At 64.0% G+C, this 20,962-nt stretch overlaps 1 protein-coding gene across 3 annotated transcripts; it reads right to left on the bottom strand.

Moving 5' to 3' along the window:
• Window positions 1-12,169: 12,169 nt before the first annotated feature.
• On the bottom strand, window positions 12,170-19,082 carry TRMT61A (tRNA methyltransferase 61A). 3 transcript variants are annotated; one of them, XM_040478317.1, is made up of 4 exons: window positions 18,954-19,082; window positions 18,037-18,396; window positions 15,415-15,681; window positions 12,170-13,484 (listed from the first exon to the last, which is right to left on the bottom strand). In XM_040478317.1, the coding sequence occupies exons 2-4, from the start codon at window positions 18,365-18,367 to the stop codon at window positions 13,213-13,215; spliced, it is 870 nt and encodes a 289-aa protein (XP_040334251.1). In that variant the 5' UTR covers window positions 18,368-18,396; window positions 18,954-19,082; the 3' UTR covers window positions 12,170-13,212. The 3 variants fall into 3 exon arrangements, with proteins under 3 accessions (XP_040334251.1, XP_040334252.1, XP_040334250.1); XM_040478318.1 differs by having other exon boundaries at window positions 18,964-19,075; XM_040478316.1 differs by lacking the exon at window positions 18,954-19,082 and having other exon boundaries at window positions 18,037-18,947.
• Window positions 19,083-20,962: the final 1,880 nt, after the last annotated feature.

The raw sequence follows: 20,962 nt of genomic DNA, 5'->3' as shown, positions 1-20,962 counted from the left end.
GCCCATGCTGTCTGTCCAGTTCTCCACGCAGGCTGGTCCCCCGCCCCGGGTAATTCCCGCTGACCTCCCTGCCCCAGCCCATGTGCTGGCCCCTTGGGGCTCTGTGATGCTCTGGTCTTGGACAGACACCCCCTGGAGCAAGGCTGGAAAGGAGGAAGGAGCCAGAAGACTCACAGCACGTTAAGTGTGCCTGGGCTGCGGTCTGGACCCTCAGGGTCAAGAAAGGCTGCTGTGGGAAGGGAAGGCTGGTCCTGACCCTCCCTGGGCCTCCCCCTGGTACTTCTGGCACTCAAGGAGCCCTGTCATCCCCTGTCCTTCTCCGGGCCTGGGCTTCCCCCAGCAGCCCTTCCAGGGCCATCCCAGGCTGACAGGGTCCCCACACTGTGCTGTGGGGTCAGCAGCCACGGGGGCAGCAGAGGCGATGGTGTGCCAGGCAAAGGTCACCGTCACCGAGCAAGGCAGGCCTCTGGACGCTGGCTTCGTGCTGCCCACAAGCAGCCGGTGGGGCAGGGAGTGTGGGGTGATGGCACCTGCCCTGGCAGAGCTCATTTGCTCCCCTGGAGCCTGGCGGGTGGCCTAGGGTACAGCTGGGGAGTGGGGGACCTTAACTCCTGGCCTCGAGCCTGGCCAGCCTCACTGTGGCAGTGGCCTCGGCGCAAGGGAAGCCTCCTTGCCATCAGTTCAGCCCCAGGAACAAGGCCCTCTCCCTGTCTCCACCCCCGACGTCCGCTGCCTCCTGTCTCGCCCAAGCGCCCTGGCTCCGGCCCATCCACCTGCCCCTCCATGAAGCCCCCCTCTGCCCTGCCTCTCATGCCCCTGACCAAGGAGGCTTTCTGGGCCTCTCAGCGGCCACCCCCCGACCCTGCACTCAGCCCTGCCTCTCCTGAGCACACCTCACACGGCGTTATGCCATAGAGAGGCCCGGAAGCCTTGGCACTGCTGGGTCCTTGGCTCAGGCCTTGACATTGCTAAGAGCTCAAGGCCTTTCCCAGGGACCTTGAGATTCTGACAGACAATAACTCTTCCCCCAAAGGACACAAGCGCTCGTGGAGGCCACAGCCACCGCACAGGTGTGGTTTCTGCCGAGTGGTGCCTCTTTGTAAGGCGGCTGTCCCGTTTCCCAGGGGCCTGCATGTGCTCAAACTCGGGTGGGGGGGGGCTTGGGGATGACCCCTGGCCAGCCCTGTGTTGTCAGATGGAGAGGCTGCGGCAGGGGATCCAGGGGCCCAGCTGTAACCCTCAATGGGGACCTGGGCGTTCTCCAGCAAGGGGCCCCAGCCCCTCCCACCTGGCCCCTTCCCAGCACTCCTCCCCAGGGAAGCTTCCGGGCTCTGCCATTCTCCCTGCCCCCTCAGTGGGGTCCCGCAGAGGTTCAGGGACCCCCGCTCTCTCCCCTGATGCCCAAACTCCACTCTTTGACATCAGTTGACAACGAGAGCCAGGCTGGGCCACCTAGGGCCCCAGGGCCTCTCTGTGCTCCAATGGGCCCCCGGGACAGCCCGCGGCCTTGCCAAGGCAGCTGTGCACCAGTGTGTTTCTGGGCCACTGTCTGTGAAGTGAGCAGTGGCGAGTCCAGTGTGGCCCACGGAGCCCTGGGCGAGGGGGAGCACAGCCAACATGCGGGCAGGAGCCCAGCAGGTCCCGGTACCTCCCAGAGGCGGCCTCATCTGAACTCGGTGCCACTCGTGTCCTCCCTTTAGACCAGCGTGTCCCCTAAATCCTAGGCCAGGAGAGCCTCCTCCCCTCCTCTCCACCGTCAGCAAGCAGATGAAGTGAGGTGGGCTCCTTGCCAAGGCCTCTGAAGCCCAGCTCTGGGCTTAGTGGCCCCTGGAGCCCAGGCGGGTCTTGGAGCCGGAAGTTCTGCACAGACATCTCACTTCCACTTTGCCTGGGGCTGAACGTGGGTGGAGCTCTCGGGGACTCTAGGGCCATGGCTCCTGCAGCTCCAGTGAGCGCCTTGTGTGGCTGTGCGTGTGTGCCTGTGTGCATGTGTGCCATGGGTGTGCCTCTGTGTGCACGAGTGCTGCACGCTGTGTGCCTGTGTGTGCATGCACATGTGTGCTGTGTGCGTGACAAGGTGGGACGGAGACATTGTGCCACGGACCCCCCAGCAGCCGGCAGGTGGGCGAGGGGCCTGGGGGCAGAGGGGCCGGGGACTGGAACAGCCCCAGCCTGGGGACAGGGCCTGGGCGGGGCTGGAGAGGGAGCTCTGGAGGCGGCCAGAGGTGTCCTGGGAACGTCCCGGGAGGCCTGCTGCGGCACCATGGCAACGTGGCACCGAGCGCTGGCCTACTTACACCCCGCCCCCGCCGCCTGCGGGCTCTCTGTTCCAGGAGAGGGTGCGGGGCTCTCAGGCCTCCTGGGGGGGCTGCACACCCTGGCCTTTGGGGGCTCGTGCCTTAGAAGCCTCGGCCTCCTCCGAGCCTCCCACCCAACCGTGGATGTGGGGCCAGGCCCGTGGGGGTCATTTCCTGTCCCTTGAGAGTGACGGGGGCAGAAATGCCCAGCATAGTAGGTGCTCAGCCACACAAGTCCCCCCGCCCCCCGCCCCCCGCCCCCCGTCTCCTGGTGAGCTGCGGACTCAGTGGTTGCTAAAGACCTTTGGAGCACCCCGCCCCCCCGAAACCTCAGGGCTCTCTGCGCTGCTGTGCTGACAGCCAGCCGTGAGGTTCTCTGTACCCCAAAGGCCTCAGGCCTGGGCCTCCCCAAGTCAGGACAGCAGCTCAGTGGGAGGGGGCAGCCCGGAGCACTGGGGACAGAGCCCCAAGCCGCCCATATGCCCCCTCATGGGACAGGACCCACAGGAGGGCCGGTGCCCCTCACTCGCTCAGACACCTCAGCCCCAGTTAACAGCGCGGCTGTGACACCAGGGCCAGATTCCACTCACAGCAGGTGGGGCAGGTGGGGAGGTTCATCCTTCAAAGGACACCCCCTGGGCCTGACATTAAGCTCACCTGTGCCTGCCTCCTGGCCCACTCTGACCTTCGAGGGCCAGTGCCACGCCCACTGCCTCCACCTACAGGAAGCCCGTCTGGCCTGGAGCCCAGGTGCACTCAGAACTGTGGGGCTGGGGACAGTCAAGCGGCTCCGATGCCCAGGGAGGCTAAGCAAGTAGCCAGAGGAGACCCGGGTGCGTTGGTGGGGCAGCCTGAGGGACCACCTGGGTGAGCCACGCTGGCTGAGCCTTATCTGTGACGTCTGTCCACATGTCCCTGCTGCCATGGGCTGCCCTGGGCTACCCAGACCCAACGGGGTCTCCCGCAGGAGTCCTCTCTGGGGCAGCGCCCTGAGGACTAAGGACCAATAAGGCTGTGAGGACACTTTGTGGAATGGCAGGGGCCCTGGGGACAGGAAGCCCTTGGCCCCACAGAGGCGGGGGGGGGGGGGGGGGGAGGTCATAAGACACCACTCATCTAAAAGCAAACGTTTTCCTGACCTCACCTGATGAGCTGGCCAGGCTGAGGGGCACCTGCTGGACCTCGGACACCCGCAGACGTGCACGCTCAGCCCCAGCCTCCCCTGGGGACCAGAGCCCGCCCGGCAGACAGGCATCCAGTCCTTCCTCCAGCAGGTGGTCTGTGTCCGCAAGGCCAGCGCTCATGACCACGTGAGGAATGAATGAATGAGGCTTGGAGGGGGCAGCCCCGTGTACCCGTGGCGGGGGGGGGGGGGGGGGGGGGGGTCGGCTGTGCGTTTGCGCACGAGAACGAGAACGAGAACGGCGCGCCTCCCCCACCGCCCTGGGCGCCAGCTGCAGCCGCCATCCCCTCCTCCACCTCAGGCCCCCTAATTTATGCCATGAGGGGGGCCATCCGCTCACTTGTTCCCCGCCTGGCAGCGACTTTGTCCCCAGGCGGATTCCCAACAGCCGCCTTTGGGAAGAAAGGGCCCTTCTCTGGCCGGCAGTGAGGTCACCAGGAGGAGCCGGACGCGCACAAAGGCCATGCCCACCCCCCACCCCTCCAACCCCCCACCGGCAGCTGCCTCTTTGTCCCCAGCTCTCAGCCTAGAAGAGCCCCCCAGCTCAGCATAGGCCGGGCCTGGGCCTCCTTGGAAAGTAGACGGAGTGGGGGAGGGGACGGGAGCGGGCCCCTTCCCTGGCTTCGCTCCTGAAGAGTGACAGCAGCAGTTGAGGTGCAGCACCCCCCCTCCCAAATGCCATGCCGGGCCCAGGGCAGCTGGAGGGGTCTTGGCTTAGTGGGAGGGGGGCGGTCTGTGTCTAGCTGTCCCCCAGGCAGGCAGGCGAGCTCCCTTCAGGAGTAGGGGTTGCAGGAAGGTGAGAGGGAGCCTGAGGTGTTAGGAGGCAGCCTCGAGGGGGCAGGCAGCTGGTCCCCTGGCCTGGGGGTGCGTGGTCACGGGGAGAGGCTCAGGGCAACGCTCCTTGCACTCAGCCGCCAAACCCAGCTTCTCTCCGGATCGCGTGACGCCTGGCCTGTGCGTGTGTATATCTGCTGTGTGTACACACACGGGAGTGGGGTGGGGGGAGAGGGCCCGGCGGCCCCAGGGTCTCTCCAGGCTGAGAGAGGAGGCGGGGGCGCCCTGGGGGGAGGGGGCCCACGGCGCAGAAGGCACTGGATGGGGGAGTTGCGTGGGCAAAGGCCTGGTGGCCTGACCCAGGAGCTCAGTGAGGGCCGTGGGGCGGGGGCCGGCCACGTGGACCTCCGTCCCCAGCCTGCTGAGTCCGTCCCCTCCCCACCCCCCAGGGCCAGCTGGTGGCACTTGGGCCCAGAGCTCCTTAGCAGTCTCTCCGCGGAGGGAGGAAGTGGAGCCTGAAGGGCAACACAAAAGCCCTCGTCTTGTCCCAGACAGACAGAGGCCAGGCTGGACGCTGGGGATGGCCGCTGGGGGCCCGCGGCCCTGCTAGAAGTGCCTGCAAGCACAGCCGGAGCCCTGGCCAGGCTGGGCTGAAGGCGGGGGCGCCGAGCCCGAGGGCTGGGGTGCCACCGAAAGCTCGAAGACCTGCCCAGGACCCCTGAAATTCCTGCATCAAGATCGTGAGGGGCCAGCCAGGAAGCAGGACCGGAGGAGGCAGAGGCCGGGAGGGGGTGGCAGGGAGGGCGTTGCAGGAACCGAGCCAGCGGGCCTGGGTCCCGGAGGGCGCCTGGGGCGGGCACAAGACAGGCACTCTACCCCGAGGGCCCAGGCAGCCAGTGCACCTTCACGTCCTGGGGGGGGCACAGAGCTGGGGGATGGGGGGGCCTGGGCCTCCAGTCCCCACCTCTCCTTCAGCGACGGCCCCGGCCCCGTTGCCTAGTGCCGGGAATGTCCATTGTGCCTGTAGCTTAGCAACAGGCCCCGGTCACCCCTGCCGCCCCCGCCCCACAGCCCGCAGCCCGCATTCCTTGGCGGCCCGAGTCTCTCTTCTGTGCATCTAGCAGCTCAGAGCCCTGGCCCATGCACCTAGCATCCTGGGAGCCTAAGGCTGCTGGTGCGGGCAGCTGGGGTGCCACTGACCGCCATGTGCCAGCTACCTGCTCTGAGGGTGCCTCTGAAACCACGTTCGCTCCTCACCTCAGTCGCTGGTTCAGTCCCATTTAGAGCCTCTTTCTCGAAAATGCTATGATAGTGGCCAAGAGCGGCTGCCTAGGGCCGGGCAGGGGAGACGGCGGGAAAGGGGATGGGGTCACACAGGACTCCTGGATCAGGACAGTTACATGGGCGCCATCCATCACATGTCAATTACGCTGCAATGAAATGGGTTTCTGGGCTATTTTCTGGGGGACAAGGTCAGTGGGGCGGGGGCAGGGCTGAGGGAGGGTGTGGAAGGAGGAAACAGGGTGGTCTTCTGGAGTTGGGAGCTGTGGGACACAGCCTTCTCCAGGGCAGGAAGCAAGGGCCCTCCCTCCCTCTGTGCTGGGGCCACTCGCAAGGCCCACCCTCCACCACAGCAAACCCACTCCTGGGTCTGTGGCCTTGGATCCATGCGAGGAGCAGAGAGTGGATGGCTCACTGTGGCCCTGCCAGGGACGGGCCACCTGCCTCTCCCACCTGCCCCGCAGCGTGTGACCCACTGCTCCCTGCCCCTATGCTGGGAAACCCTAGAGAAACACCAGGGCCCTGACTTCAGAGGAGGCTGAGGGAAGTAAGTCTGGGGCACCTGCAAAGACAGGAACTTCTTCCTGCAGCCTGGAGAGTCTAGAGCAAAGAAATGGTTGCAACGGCCTGGGGCACTTTTTTCCTTTTAAAAAATGTATTATGGAAAATGTCAAGGGCACCTGGGTGGCTCAGTCGGTTGAGCATCTCACTCTTGATTTTGGCTCAGGTCACAATCCCAGGGTTGGTGAGATCAAGCTCTGCATCGGGCTCTGGGCTGAAAGCATGGAGCCTGCTCGGGATTCTCTCTCTCTCTCTCTCTCTCTCTCTCTCTCTCTCTCTCTCTCAATAAACAAATAAATAAACTTAAAAAAAAAAAAAAAGAGGGGCACCTGGGTGGCTCAGTCTGTTAAGCATCCAACTTCAGCTCAGGTCATGATCTCACGGTCTGTGGGTTCGAGCCCCGCGTCGGGCTCTGTGCTGACAGCTGGGAGCCTGGAGCCTGCTTTGGGTTCTGTGTCTCCTTCTCTCTCTGTTCCTCCCCTGCTCACGCTCTGTCTCTCTCTCAAAAATAAATATAAGAAAATGCAAAGCCTTCCACGTCCAAGGAGTATGGGGCTTCCTCTCTCCCAGCCTCCACTCCGTTGGCCCAGGGCCACCTCCCGGTACCATTAGCACACCTAAAAAAGGTGTCATTCCTTAAACCCACGAAATAAGCGCTCAGGCTTCAGTTTCCCAAATGTCTCATTTTGTAAAATAAAACCTCTGGCTCGTTCACGTCAGGACTCGAAGGGGTCCGCGTGCGCTGCCTGTCCCAGCTCGCCGGCGAGATGAGCCTCCAGAGACACAGCGATCTCAAGAGAAGGGTTTGGGGACGACACGAGAGTTCCGAGCAGGAGCAGGCTGAGGCAAAATGAAGCTCTGACTGACACCAGCGCGGCCTGGAGGAGTGAATCCATGGTGCTGGAAGCCTCCACGGACTTGACCTTGCTGCTCAAGTAATCGGGATGCGTTTGCGCGTTTTAAGAAACAAAAGAAGGAAGAAAGTTCGAGAGTTGCCGGTGTCTCTGCAGTGATCACTGAGCCCCATGCCCCCAGCTTCCGAATGCCGAATGCCGCAGGCCTGGGGTGGGGCCAGGGAAGAGCATTTCCACGGAGCCCCCAGGCGATGCTGATTCGGCTGGTCCAAGGGCCGGCCTCAGCTCCGGGGAGATTTCCTGGACACACCCGCGGCCCAAACTCAGGAATGTTTTGCCACGGGAACTGCCTTGTGGGTTTGGAAAGACGGCCTGGCCAGCAGAGAGGACTGAGGCCTGGCCGTGGAAGGTCACTTCTGCCTTCTGGGGGAGGGCAGCTTGGCAGAACTCATTCTGGGCGGACACATCCTGATTTTGCTACAGAGACAGGAAGTCAGGAGGGGGTGCCGACCTTTGGGTCCTGGCAAAGTAAAGGCCACTCAAGCATCTCCCTAAATGTCTGGAGTTCAGACAACCCCGTCCACCTCCTGTCCCAGGACTCAGTGATTTCTGTCTCTCACTGGGATGCCAGGCCTAGGGTCCACGCTTGGCTGTGGGGACAGGCTGGGAGGGACTTGAGGGCTGAGACTCAGAGGGTCCCCCTGTGCCAAGTGCTTGGTGACTGGCGCACGAACAGAGCATTTGTGGGCACGTGGGGAGGACTTGAGGACATTAGGGGCAAAAGGGCTGCGTACTATTGTGGGCTCAAGTTGGGGGGTAAGGGGCTGCTGAAGAGAGGCCTGAGGGCTTGGAGAGACACGAGCCCCAGGATCCCCCCACTGCTGCCTCTATCCTCCACGGGAGGAAAGAGGGCCCCAGAGAGAGAAAGAGGGAGACTCGGGAGGTAAAGGGCAAGGGCGGCCAGCGCGCAGGCAGGAGGGCATGGCTGGTGGCTGGCGGCTGAGAGGTGGGGACGGCGCAGGTCGGGGGAGGGGTGGAGGTGGCCCGTCTGGCGGGGGGTGGGGGCGGGGGGGGGGGCGGGGAGGGTGGAGGGATGTAGGGCCAACTCGTTACCGAACCCTCCTCCCCTCCTGGCCCCTCTGCTTCTTCTAAAAATGTGCCCACACCCGGCCGACCCCCTTTGAAGGGACAGATGTCAGGGAGAAAGCTGATTACTGTCAAAGGCTGGAGGCTGCGACCGGAGCTCTCGGTGAGCGTGACCCAATTCTGAGCTATTCTCAGCCTGGTGGGAGCCGAGCTATTCCCTCCCGCCGACGCCGACGCGGCTCCCGAGGAAGCCTGACTTTGAAATGCCCTCCTCCCTCCGAGGGGCGAGGCGGGGAGGGCAGGCGAGGCCGGCAGAGACCCGCGGTCCCACGCCCTGCCCTGCCCCCCACCCCGCCCCTGCCACGCAGTCCCGCCGCCCGAACCGCAGGGCCCCCCTGTCCGCCCGACCTGAGGGCAGGCCGTGTGATGCAGGGCTCGGAAAGGGCCCGCCCGCCCCCCTCCCTGCACGCAGGCCAGGCCGCAGCCCCAGAGGGAGCAGAGAAGCAAGCGGGGGGCCGGGCTGAGTTGACATCACCTGGCCCCGCACGTGAACAGGCCTGGCTGAGGTCGGCCAAGAGCAGCCACACCGCAGATCTGAGGGCGAAAGGGACCGCTGCTGGCAGCCTCTGCGGCCGTGCGGGGATAGGTATTTGTTATGTAGCACGCCTGCGTGACAGCTGATTGACCATGCACGTACCTCACCCAAATGCTCCTTCCCCCCACCCCCACCCCGCTGGCCTGATGTTCCTGCGGTTCTCAGTTTTATTACACAACCGTGAGCACAGCGGGCGGATGAGCTGGGTTTTCCAGAGAAGTCTCAGGGTCAAATCTTCTCTCCCATTATCCTGAGAGACTGACTAGCCAAGTGCCCCTGAAGCAAAAAGCTATTCGAGGACCTCAAACACCAAAGAACATTCTGAGACGGAGACTGACGGCTTCCCGGAGGCGGTGGCAGCAGTGGCTCTCACCAGCGATGACAATCACAGATGTTCTGGGTGCCCGGAGGGCTCAGCCAGAAGAGCGTGCGACTCTCGATCTTGGGGTCAGGAGTTTGAGCCCCACAATGGGCGTAGAGATTATTTCACAAACACCCCTCTAATTTACAACAATCCAAAACGTTGTACGAGCACCAACTGGGCAAACGCCAACTGGATATTTCAATCCCATGGCGGCTCCTCCCCACTCCCACCCCCAGGCAGGCACTGTGTGTGTCCTCCTCTCTGCCAGGAGGGAAGGGACCGTCACCACGGCGCCCAGAGGGAGGATGTGAAGCAGGTGGGCCCAGAGCCCGAGCCCCCCCAGTGCAGAGCCCAGTGGAGTCTGGCCTCCCTAAGAATCAAGTCCAAATATCCTTGTCCGTCGGCGACTGCAGGGGGCCACCTCCTGGCAAGGCCTTCCTGATGGTCCCAACCCTCCGTCCCCCCTACACACCACGGGTTGAACCCCCTTCCCTTGCTTTGCTGCCACTTTGTGGCTCTCGCCTGCACCGTTGGTGCCTGGTTCTCGGGAGCCCCGCAGGGGCAGGCAGGGCTGCCCGAACGTCTGGTTCCCGGCGCCGGGAGGGCGTGACCCGTAGCAGGGGCTTGGTCTGCACTTGCCGCACTGGCGGACACACCCGCGAGGCTGGCCAAGAGGGCAGAGTTCTGAGGACTGGGCAACATTAGCCTCCACCTGCACATCCCTCCTGGGGCATCAGGAGCCAAGACCCCCAGCAGGGAAGCCCCTGGGGACCCTCCCACCTGAGGCCCCACCAGGAGGCAGGGACACCCCCAGCCTGGCCTGTGAGCCCAACAGCTTCTGGGTCGAGTGGGGCACTGTCTGGGCGGCCAGCCTGTGCACACAGCAGCCTTGCAAACAGGGCAGACGGCTACCAGTCTCAGAGGTGGGGACACTGCCCTCTACAACTCATCAAGCTGCCCTCTCCCAGGCCTGCCCGTGGGATTCCTGTCTGAGGCCTGTACACTCCCACCTGGAAGGACCCTGGCTCACCCTCCTCCAGTTTCCACCAGCCCTTCCACACCTCGCACAGCGGTCCCCTCTTCTGAGGAGCCTTCCAGGATTCCAGTGGAAACTGCTCTCCCCTTTGGCCTCTGTGGTTACAATCCAAGGGACCACACAGGGCAGGAGAGTGTCTAGGAGTCCCCGGTCAGCATGCAGAGTCTCATTTCCTCTGGGCCTCAGCTTCTCCGCCTAGGCAGTGAGCTAGAGCCGGGTAGGAACAGCATCATCTCTCCGGCCTGGGGTCCCACACAGCCTGTCTGCCTGCCTTCAGCAACAGGTTGGAGAAGAGGGGGGCCTGTGTCCCTGGAAGACAGACCAGGTAACGCAGGCAGACAAGGCTGGGGTGGGGTGGGGGAGGTGGTGTGAGGGGGGCAGGTGTGGGGCAGTGCACCTGCTGTCCTATCCTCATGGAGCAAACGACCCTCCCTCATCACTTTGCTAGACAGGGTGTGGCCCCCAGCAGCCTGGCATCCATTATGCCACCTGCTGCCCATCCAAAATCCCACCCTGGGCCCCCAACCCACCCCAGCCCAGGGGCTTCTGGTGGAGGGGGTGAGCCCCTCAGAGGCAGGCGAGGGTGAAGCATAGCGAGGGCAGGGGCAAAACACACCAGGGCTGAAGAGGGCAAGGCCCAGGGGGCTTCCTGGGGGAAGGGTGTGATCTCGGACTGCGACCCTCGGAGCAAGTAAGCCAGGGTCTCTAGGTGTTGGGAGGGCTCGGATGCCCGAGGGGGGCAGCAGGGGAGGCAGTCAGACGTGTGACATCTTCACATCTTGGGTGGCGGCAGGGCGGGTATAGGAATTTCCAGGAAAAACTGAGGGTCAGAGTGAGTGTCTGGGGCTGGGCAGGGGACGTCCCCGTGAATCCTTGCCCTGTGACCAGCCCCGTGCTGCTGACTCACAGAGGTGGCTGTCACCAACCTGCTGACCGGCCACTCATCACGGGCCCTGGCCCTGCCTCTGGACACTGGGCTCCCCTTCTGCAGAACTGGGACACCACTTGGCTTTGGCTCCTTTGCCAGGAGACATGGGAGCAGAGAATGGTTCCCCAGGATGCTCCTGCCTGAGGCTGGGGCTGGGCGGCACTGAGACACATTTTGAGTGCGGTCTTTAAGGGTGCAGAGGAGTTCACCGGGGGCTCAGGACCACACGGGGCTCCAGACTGAGGCTGAATTGGGCCCAGAGGGCTACCTGGGGCAAGGCTGATGCCTGGAGGCCCGGTGGGGTCACAGTGGCTCACACGGGGCTTGGTGGCACAGATGAGGGGCCAGAGGGCCACCCAGACTGGAGAGCTGCCCTGTGCCTGGTGTGCCCGTGGGGAGGGGTGCAGGTCTCCTGACCCCAGTCCTCTGGCAACCCCAGGCCCAGTGACAAACCAGGGCCGTGGTCTAGATCGCCATCCTCAGCCCCATCTGGGAAGTGGAGCTCGCCGAGGCGGGCCGTGCCCTGTGCCAGACCTCCTGCAGGCCTCTCTCTCAAAGGCCAGGGGAAGGCACAGGTCCTCCTCTGTCCCCGAAGCTAAGCATCCGCTCAGAGGTCAGGCCGGGTCCCGGGAGGCAGGAGAAGGCTGGGACAGTGGTCCCAGGGCCCCAAGGAAATCTGGTGGGGCTCAGGTCCTGCCAGGAGGTTGGGAGGAAGAGGGAGCCCCGCCCTGTGACGCTTCCCCCAGGAGACCAGCCCCCCAGTAGGCCCACCTCTTAGGCATCTTCCCACGGACTCAGGCCTGGAGGGTCTTTCTTGAGCTCTAGACCCTTCAGAAAGCCTAAGAGACAGACCGCGCTGTGAATGGAGGGTCCAGTGCTCTGGGACGGAAGGACGGAAGGACAGACGGATGGACACGGGGACACACACACACACACACACACACACACACACACACAGGCAGACCCTCTCCCCCCTCCCCCACTAGGACAAGTGGCCCTTTCTGCAGCTGAGTGGGGGTGGCCACACACTCGCCCCTTTGTCCATCATGTCCCAGGCTGTTGTCCTGGAGTCCAGAGCCCCTGTCCAGACGCCCCGCCCTGGGACAGGGAGAGGAAGGAGCAGACCCAGGGCTGTGTGTGGGGAGGCCCAGCCCAGAGGCTGGTGTCGGGAATGAGGGTCTGACTCGAGCGGCACCAAACAGACCAGGTGCACGGCAGGGGCAACGGTGTTTATTTCTCCGCCAGGCATGGTCAGGGGCCGGCCCCCTGCCCCTGCCAGCACAGCACCCTGGGGCTCTCGCCCAACAAGGGAAAACTGAGGCTCCTGATGACAGCTGAGGCCGAGGGCAGACACTCGGGCCCTTCACGCAGCAGTGGCAGGCACGGATGCCAGAGAGCGGGGCAGGCCTGCCCTGGAGGGGTGCCCTCCCCCCTGGATGCGCCCCCGTGTCCCCAGGGCTCCCGTGAGGGTGGGGCACCCAAGTAGCTCCGGGGTTGGACAGCTGGGGTTCAAACAGCTGAGAAGGACCGCCAGCCAGATCGCTTGAAGCACTTCTCCGCCCTCCTCAGGCTCCCAGCTAAGTGATGCCGCGGTCTCGCTTCTTGACACGCCAGGGGCTCTGGCGGGACCGCGGCCACAGGAGGCACTTCGGCAGGGGGGCAGGGCTCCCCTCCCCCGTCTCTCCAACAGGAGGGGCCGCAGGACACTGCCGCTCGGCCTGTATAGAGCCAGGCAGGCTGGGCCAGGCTCGAGGCCACACGGCAAGACCACCTCTCCCTGGCCTCCGGGCCGGCCTGGCACGGGCAGCTCTGGTGGGGGGGGGGGTGTGCCCAGGGCAGCGCCAGGCCTTCCCCCGGGGAGAGGACGAGCCAGGCCGCACACCGAGTGGGGCAGCAAGCCCCTGGTCCTCTCCTCGGAGTCCTTGCTCCCCCTTCCCTGCCAGCTTGGGGCCACCTGGGAAGGGGCACCCCTTGGCCTCAACACCCAGAAGAGCTTGCGACGGTGGAGATTTTCTGTGGCAAAAAGAACAGCAGCAGCTCGGGGAAGCAGAGCCCAGCAGTGACTGGGGCAGGAGGCCTTCCTGGAGCCGCCCCCTGGGGCCCCCCCCGCCCTGCCCGCCCCCCCCTCGGGCGCCCGCCCCCCCCCCCGGCCCTCTAAACATGCCCGGCCCGGCGGCGGTAGCCCGCTGCCCGTATAAGGCGGCCTCTGGCTGAGCCACACCTCCCTGCCTGGGCTCCGGGGAGGCCCGCTAGCTAGCCGGGGGTCTTGGTGGCAAAGGTCAGGTAGCCGGTGTGGCCCACGGCCTCCTTCATGGGTGTGCCACTGCGGAAGGGGCTGGCGTCGGGGCCGGCGTCGGGGCCCGGACCGGCCCCCAGGTCGGGCGCGGGCAGGCTGACGGTGCGCACGCTGTACACCCGGGGCAGCACCTCCAAGGTGCTCAGCTCTGAGAAGCCGCGGGCCGCCAGCGCCTGGCACGTGCGCTGCACCTGCTCGATGCACGGCGAGAAGGAGCAGAAGCGCCCACCTGCGGGGGAGCCAGACGCGCAGTCAGGGGAGCCGGGCGGGCAGTAGGGCGGGGGGCTCAGGAGCCAGCAGCCTGAGGGCTGCGGACTGCGGGCCGGGCGTGTGGGTGCAGAGCCCGGGGCCCGGGGCCGGCCGAGTCCCCCACCACGCAGAGCCTGGCAGCAGGGTGGAGGAGAGGCAGAGGCCGGCAGGGCAGGGGCTCTCCGGGAGCTGCGTGGAAGGGGCCACTTAGACCAAGCCCACGGCCCTTATCTCTTTGGCCTCTGGCAGGCGCTTCTACGGGGAAACCCGAGGGTCGGGGCCAGGAGGAACAACGGGCTCAGGGGTCAGGGGTCAGGGCAGAGCCCTGTCCCAGCTGCAGGAGCACGTGCCCAGAAGCACTCACCACACGGCACGGTGGCAGTGGGGGACGGGGCTCACCGGCGGGCGGAGGCTGTTGCTGTCACAGGAAATTAGAGGCTGTCACCCGCTCTGGGGAACAGGAGGCGCCGACGGCCAAGGATGACAGGGTGCAGGCGGGAGCTGACAGCCCCTTCCTGCCACCTCCCACCAGGGCCCACCTGCAGTGTCCCTCGGCCTGGCCAGCGTCCAGCCCACATCCCCATCCTAGCAAGGAGGGTGTGGGGAATGCGAGGTGGGGGAAGGGATGTGGCCGGGCAAGTCCTGGAATGTCCCTGAGGCCTGGTCACCTCAGCCACACCTGGGGACACACCCAGGGACCGCCAGATAGATCTTCGGGAAGGGGTGAGTTTGGAGGACGCACGAGCAGTTTGATGGCAACCTAGAGGGCACAGTGTCATCCCCAAGAAGGCACCTGGCCCCTGAGCGTACTGCTCAGAGACAGGGACAGAGACAGGACCAGAGACAGGACCCTCTGGACGAGGGCTAGAGCCTTCTGGCCAGCCCGAGTCCCAGGGAGCCTGGGGACTGCACTTCGCTGGGGTCGGGCTCACAGAGCAGGCAGGTATCGGAAAATACAAGGCCCATGAGCAAGAGACACAGAGAGAACCCAAGGGAGGGGCTTGGAGGGGTACAGGGGGTGGGGTCCACGGATGGTGCAGCTCCCCCCAGCCAAGCACCAGGAGGGAGCCCCAACGACAGGAGGAAGGCTCGGGAGGGTGACCACGTGGACCTGGCATCATCTGGGGGCAAAGCTAGAAGGGGTGGAGGGGCGGGAAGCTGGGCTCAGCTCCTCCCGAGCCCCAGGCCACCTTGGCAGAGAGCAGGGACACGGCAGGGGACCCAGTGGGACCCACTGCTGCTGCCTTGCTGTTTGAGGCACGCCTTGGCACCTGTCTTTGGGGGGGGGGGCAGCCCTCCCCCTGGGGGTGCCTGGGCTGGCTCTCCACCCTCCTCCCCACCCTCTGTCCTGCTCTGCTCCGCAGGGAGGAGGGAAGGGGCCCTGGCTGCCTGGGCTGGCTCCTTCTCCACAAAAGGGAAAAACCCAGGGCCTCACCAGCGCCTCCCTGGCTCAGAGCCAATGTTCCCGCCTCCTTCCCGCCGCCTCCACATCTCGTATCTTCCCTAAAAGGGGCTACTCTGCTGGCTTGTGGCTGGTGGGGGGAGGGGAGATTCTTCGGGCAAGAGCTGGGGTCAGAGTCTGGAGTGCCCTGAGGTGCCTTAGAGGTGGCACCTCTAAGGTGGGGCTGCCACAGTCCCCAGGGAACTCAGATGCCTCCCAGCTCCAGGGGGTGGGGGGTGGGGGGGAGCGGGGCAAGGCCAAAGAACACAGGCTCAGCTGGAGCCCCGTTCTCCCCAGTTCCTATTCCTCTCCACCTCCCCACGAGCCTTCAGCCAGCCTGACCCACCCCGACTTCAGGTCAAAAGGGGCCCTGGCCTGGCCACACTATGTGGCCTGTTGGCTTCTGACCTCTCTGGGCTTCAGACGACCCACACCCAAGGCCAGGCCCACACCAGAACCCTCAACGTACCTTCAACCTTGAGGGCGTCCCAGGCGTGGCCCACAGCCTCCCAAGGAGACGGGATGTCCAGGAAAACAGCATCAGCCACGTGGCTCACACCAAAGCCGCTGCGGCATACGTCCTGGTTGCGCACCGTCACCCAGCGGCCCACTCGGTGCTCCTGGAACTCCTCCCGGGCCTTCTCTGCCCGCTGCTGGTGAAACTCCACCGAGTGCAGGTGGCCCGTGGGCGCGATGGTGCGGATGAGCGCGTGGGACACGGAGCCGCTGCCAGTGCCTGGCAGGAAGGGACGGGTGTCAGGCAGGACTGCCGGGGACACTTAAGAATCAACCCCACCCTTACTCTGGAAAAACCCACACGGGGCCCATGGGTCAGACGATCCTGGTCGCTAGTGGGCACCACTCCGGAACTGCCCAGCAGGTCCGGGCTGCCCACGGTTTTGTCACCGAGTCTGCACTGGGGCTGGGTGGGGACGCGACCGGCTGGGTTTGTTTCCGGGGTCTGCAGTGGGTCCGGGCGGCAGAGCGGCCGCCCTGCCTGATCCCAGCACCGGAGCAAACCCCGTCCCCGCCCCACACGCCCTACCCCCCACCCCCCACCCGGTGGCTGGCCCCGAGTCCCCCAAGCTCGCTGCCCACTCAGAGGTCTGCCCACCTCCGGGCCACGTGCAGCAGGAGTGTGGTGTGCCTCTGCCCTCGCTTCGCCTGGTCTCACGGCACCAAGACACGGCAGCCGACTTGCCACAGGGCCCCACTCTTCCCCCACGTCGCAGTCCGCCAGTTCTCTTCCACCTGCCCTGGCCACTCCCCGGCTCCCGTCAGTGCTGCCCCTCCGCCTGACTTCTCACCTGGCTGTGCCCAGCTGGGGCTGCGTCCCCCCATGACCTCCCCCGCCCTGCGGTTTCGGGTGCCAGTCTTGATGCACGCTCCCCAATGCCAGGTCCCTTCGCTGCACACTCCTATTGTCCAGCACACACGCACAACCTCCCAACACCCGACAGCGCTCGGCGTTAACGAGGACAAAGCTGGATCCGCTCCAAGCCCGAACCCCTCCCATCGGCCCTTCCTGCCCAGTCAACGACACCCACAGATCGACCAGACATCGCAGGGGTGCCCCAGACTCCCCTCTCCCACCCCACATTCGGTCCACAGGTAGCTCCTGCCTCCCCACCTCCACCCTGCCCCCGTGCAGCCTGGGCCCTCCTCCTGGCTCTGTAACCACCACCAGACAGGCAATTCTGTTCCCCTCGGTGAGGCCCTGCTCTCGCCTCTCCACAAGGGCACAGTCAGACCCGACCACCCTCCGAGCTGTGCCCGTTTCCTCCCGACCTCATTTCCTGCCCCTGCCACGCTGGCCTCCTTGCTGGGTCCTCACTCAGGGCCTCTGCACAGCTCACCCTTGGGGTGACACTCTCGCTTCCTTGGCTCTTCGTAGCGCCTCCTCCTTCTCGTTTCCAACTGAATGTCCCCATGCCAGAGGTCTTCCCGGACCGACCGAGGTGTAGGGACCTCTTGGAGCCACCCTCAAACACACAGTCCAGTTTTAGTAGCCTCACAGCGATCACAGCACTGAAACAGTGACACTGGGCTTACTGTCCCCTCGGGGAAGGGGCAACCTGGCCTGTCTTGTTCACGGCTGTACCTGTAGTTCCTAGAGGACAGCTGGCATATTAGAGCCCAGAAGCACACCCACTGCACAGAGAGCAGTAGGGGATGGAGCTGGCTCGAGGGCCTGCTGCCCATCTGCCACCGGCCCCCCAAGTCCCCAGTGGCTGAGCAGCAGGCCTCTGCCTAGACCCCACTAACCCTCTGACCCACAGCCCAGGTTCTGCACCTGACTCTTCCCGTTTCAAAGTATCTGGCTGGCCAACACGGAGAAAGAGGCCTGAGAGGGACAAGATGGCCTCAAGTCCTCAGACCTGGAAGCAATGGTTCTGGGAACTCTTTGTGACCTTGGAGCCCAGCTGCACAGCCCATGAGGCACATGCTGGAAATATAGGTGCATCGGGCCTGGGCTGTTCCTGGCCAGGCTGTATGCTTCAGTCTCCACCCCAGGTGGCCCCAGCACGTGTGTATGTGTGTGTGTGTAAGGGCCAGAATGACCTCAGGCCCTGGGCTCAGTGACAGCAGTGCTGGCCAATGATGAGCTTGAGATAGAGACTCCCCACCTACAACGAGTACCTCAGAGCAGCCCTGGTCTCCCTCCAGGAAGGGGAAACTCTCAGCCCTGGGGCTGGGTGGTCGGGGACTGCTGGGCCAGCCACTCTCTGCCCTCCTGTCAGCACAGGGGTGGCGACTGGAAGTCAGCACCTAGGCCAGAGCCAAGTGGCACTGTGGCCCTGCCTCGCCAAGGCAGGCCGGACTCTCACTGAACACCAGCTCCTCTGGGGGAAATCCCTGGTCCAGTGCCATCAACTCTCATTTAGATTACAGCACCTGCCTCCTAACTAGTGCTCCCACTTCTGCCCTCACTCCCTGCAGTCAGCCCCCCCAAAACATTGGTAAAATAGAAGCTGAGCAACCACGCCTGTCTTCAGGAAGGGCAGGATGGAGGCTGTCTGGATGCTGCGTCAGACTTTCATCTTCAAGTCAATTTTTCAGAATCAGGATTGAGGTAGCCCAAAGAACTCACCGGATTCACAGACCACAGAGCCAGGCCGAAGCTCCAGCATCATAGTGAGCAGAGCAATGTCAGTGGAGTAGAGGATCTGGGTGCGGTGTGGCAGGTTCAGTGTCCAGAGCTCAGGCGTGGGGTGGAGCACATACACCCAGCCACCTCGACCACAGGTCACCTTGGAGCCGAAGGGGCGGCCGATGAGGTCTACTGAGTGCCGCAGGACGCCATGCCGGGTCTGGGTCTGTGCCCCCCGCTGCACACGCACTGCCACCATCGCACCATGGCCCAGTGACAGGATGGCCGTGTCACCCTCTTTGATCAGCTCCTCATACGCCACGAAGCTCATGGTGTTGCTATCTGGCAGGTGCCTGAGACCTGGGAGAATGTGTGTGGGCATGAGCATGCAAAGGTGCCAAGAGGGTGCACCTGGGATCTGGGTGGAGGGCTGTGAGGCCCAGGTCCCAAGCGGTGAGGGTGGGGAGGCTGGCTCCGTCGCTGGCTCTGTCCAACAGGACGACCAACAGGCTGCACCCTGCACTGACGTGTTAAGCCCTTCTTGGTCTAGGTCATGAATTAGAAGTCATCAGCCCAAATCACAGATGGAGAAACTCAAGTGGGGCAATGGCAAAGGACGAGCCCACGATTTCCTACTAAGGATCAGACCCTCTCATCACCCTTCTCCGGGACACCGGCTCCCATTCTCCAGGTGTGAGAGGAGGGACCGGCCACCAGCGGGGCAGCCGTCAGTGGTCTGTGCTATCACCTGCAGGCCAGGCTTCATTCCACGGAACCCCCCTCACCCCAGTCTCCCCCAAAGCGGGCTTCCAGGCGGACGGGCGGCAAGGGGGGGATGCAGAAGAGGTAAGGGCCCCCCAGCAGACGTTGGGGACGCGGCAGGCCGGGCCGGCACGGGGCGAGGGGGGGCGCCGCACCGAGTCTCACCCGCCAGGCTCGGCGGGCTCCCGCTGCCGGACGCTCCGCACGTGGCCGCGCGACGCTGCCTCCGCACTTCCGGCTCCGGCGCGGCGCCCGCGGATGGCGTCACGGCGCCCCGCCCCTCGCGCGCGGGATGCCGGGACCCGTGGGCAGCCCCTCCCGGCTGCGGAGCGCGCCTCCTGGGCGGCCTCTGCTCGCTACGACTTCGCTGTTTATACAAGCTCGTGCAAAGGACAAACGAGAAGTTCCAGCGTCCCCTCGGTCGGGCTGCTGTGGGCGGGGACCGGGGCAGGGCCTCGTAACGCACTCTTTTTGGCAGCCCTGAAGTCCCCGGAAAGGCTGGCCCTTTGCTAGCTGCCCACGCCCTACGAGGACACTTTGCCTTGGCCGTGCTGTCCCAGCAAACCACTCTGGGAACACCTCACACTGGGCCCCAGGATGAATTCCAGAAAATGGAATTGCAGATCAGAGGGTTGTCCCAGAAGGCTCTGGCCCGAAGGGTCTGCAGAAGTGGCCTTAGGCCAAGCCTTGCCTCCCCTGCAGGGGCACATTCTCCACTTCGGGGAGGCGGCGGGCGGTCCCCTCCCGGAACCGGGGCACAATGAGAGCTGCATGAACCGGGCTCACATTGGGGGTGCTGAGGACCAGGTGAGCAGCCTGAGCAGGCACACTGGGGGAAGGGCAGCGGGAACACAGGGGCAAAAAAAAAAAAAAAAAAAAAAAAAAGGGGAAGCGGCAGCCCTGTTCTGTCTCAGCAGGGCTGATTCAGAGCCAGTTCCTCTGTAGAGAGGGCGTGGGGCGGAGGGGTGGACAGCAGGGGATATGGAATGCCTTCCTCTAGCACTCAGCTCCCAGCACCCTGGGCTCGTTCTGATAGAGCCCCTCAAGCCCACCTTGGGCTTAGTCTGGGCCCTGCTAAATCGAGTGACTGTAGGCCCTACTACAGCAGTGACTGTAGGCCACACCCCAGCCTGACAAAATGGGAGTGGCCAGGCCCCTGCAGGGCCAGCCTGTCCGTGGGGCGCTATGAATTCTTTTTCTGGGGCCAGGACTGCCAGGGTGCCTGTGGCCCTTGCCATGGGCCCCTCAGAGAGTCCAGGGTAGAAACCAGGTGCCTAACCTCAGCTCCCCCCACCATGCCTCTGCCCTGGCTGGGTCTGGGTCTGGGAACCTCTCAGGGGTAAGAAGGTAAGGGGACTTAGGTGGCCACCTAAGTGGGTAATTGTTCCTTTTCGGCCAGCACTCTGGCCACCAGCTGCCCACGTGGCTCCTTATGGCCTTGCTGCTTCTTCCCCTTAACATGGAGACAAGCCAGCCCCATCTACAGCTTGACAACCTCTGTTCCAGGTCACTCTGCTTCACTCTCTTGGTGATGCACCTGCCTGAATCACCCCCTAATTGCTCCACTGGGAGATTTCAACTTTCCACTTCTGGGGGTTCCTCTTCCCCAGCCTCTCAGCTGTGATATGGAGCTGAGGTTGGGTGCCTACTAAGAGCCTAAATTGGGACTTAGTGACTCGGCAGTGGTTTCCTGTGGTCCCAACTTCCCACTTGCCTCTCTGTCTGTGACTGGTTGGCTAGCTTCTCCAGTGCCCCCTCCTCTAGGTAGCCTACCCAGAGTTGCCCATCTGCTCCATCTGAGGCTGCCCCAGCCCTGAGCGGCATCCTTAGCGCTGCTCCCCCAAGCCCCAGCTGATTACTCAGGTCAGGTGGACACTTTGCCCAGGGCAGAGTTTGTATATTGGGACTCCCCTACCAAGAACTGGTTCTAAAGAATCCCAGGTAAGTATCATTATATTAAACCTTCTCCACAATCCTGTCAGGGTGGGGACCACTTTATGGAAACTCAGGCTAGGTAATTGCCTGAGGTCACAGCCACTGGGGGATTGGGATTTAAAGCCAGTAAACCTAACTTGAGAGAACCAATGGCAGATTTGAAGAAAGGTGGGAACAGGCAGGAAAAAGACCCCGGAGACAAGGGTCACAGGCACCCTGTCAGGAAGAG

Source organism: Herpailurus yagouaroundi, unplaced genomic scaffold (assembly GCF_014898765.1).
Source record: "Herpailurus yagouaroundi ecotype Mexico unplaced genomic scaffold, PumYag 141, whole genome shotgun sequence".
Taxonomy (NCBI): domain Eukaryota; kingdom Metazoa; phylum Chordata; class Mammalia; order Carnivora; family Felidae; genus Herpailurus; species Herpailurus yagouaroundi.
Note: the sequence above shows the minus strand (reverse complement) of the source record. Positions and strands in the feature narration are given on the sequence as shown.

Excerpts from the sequence above, each read along its gene's own strand:
- TRMT61A (XM_040478316.1), bottom strand. The coding sequence starts at position 18,424 with ATGCTCATGCCCACACACATTCTCCCAGGTCTCAGGCACCTGCCAGAT. Across the intron at positions 15,682-18,036 it reads CTCTGTGGTCTGTGAATCCG|GCACTGGCAGCGGCTCCGTG; the intron begins GTGAGTTCTTTG and ends CCTTCCTGCCAG. Across the intron at positions 13,485-15,414 it reads GGACGCCCTCAAGGTTGAAG|GTGGGCGCTTCTGCTCCTTC; the intron begins GTACGTTGAGGG and ends GCTCCCCCGCAG.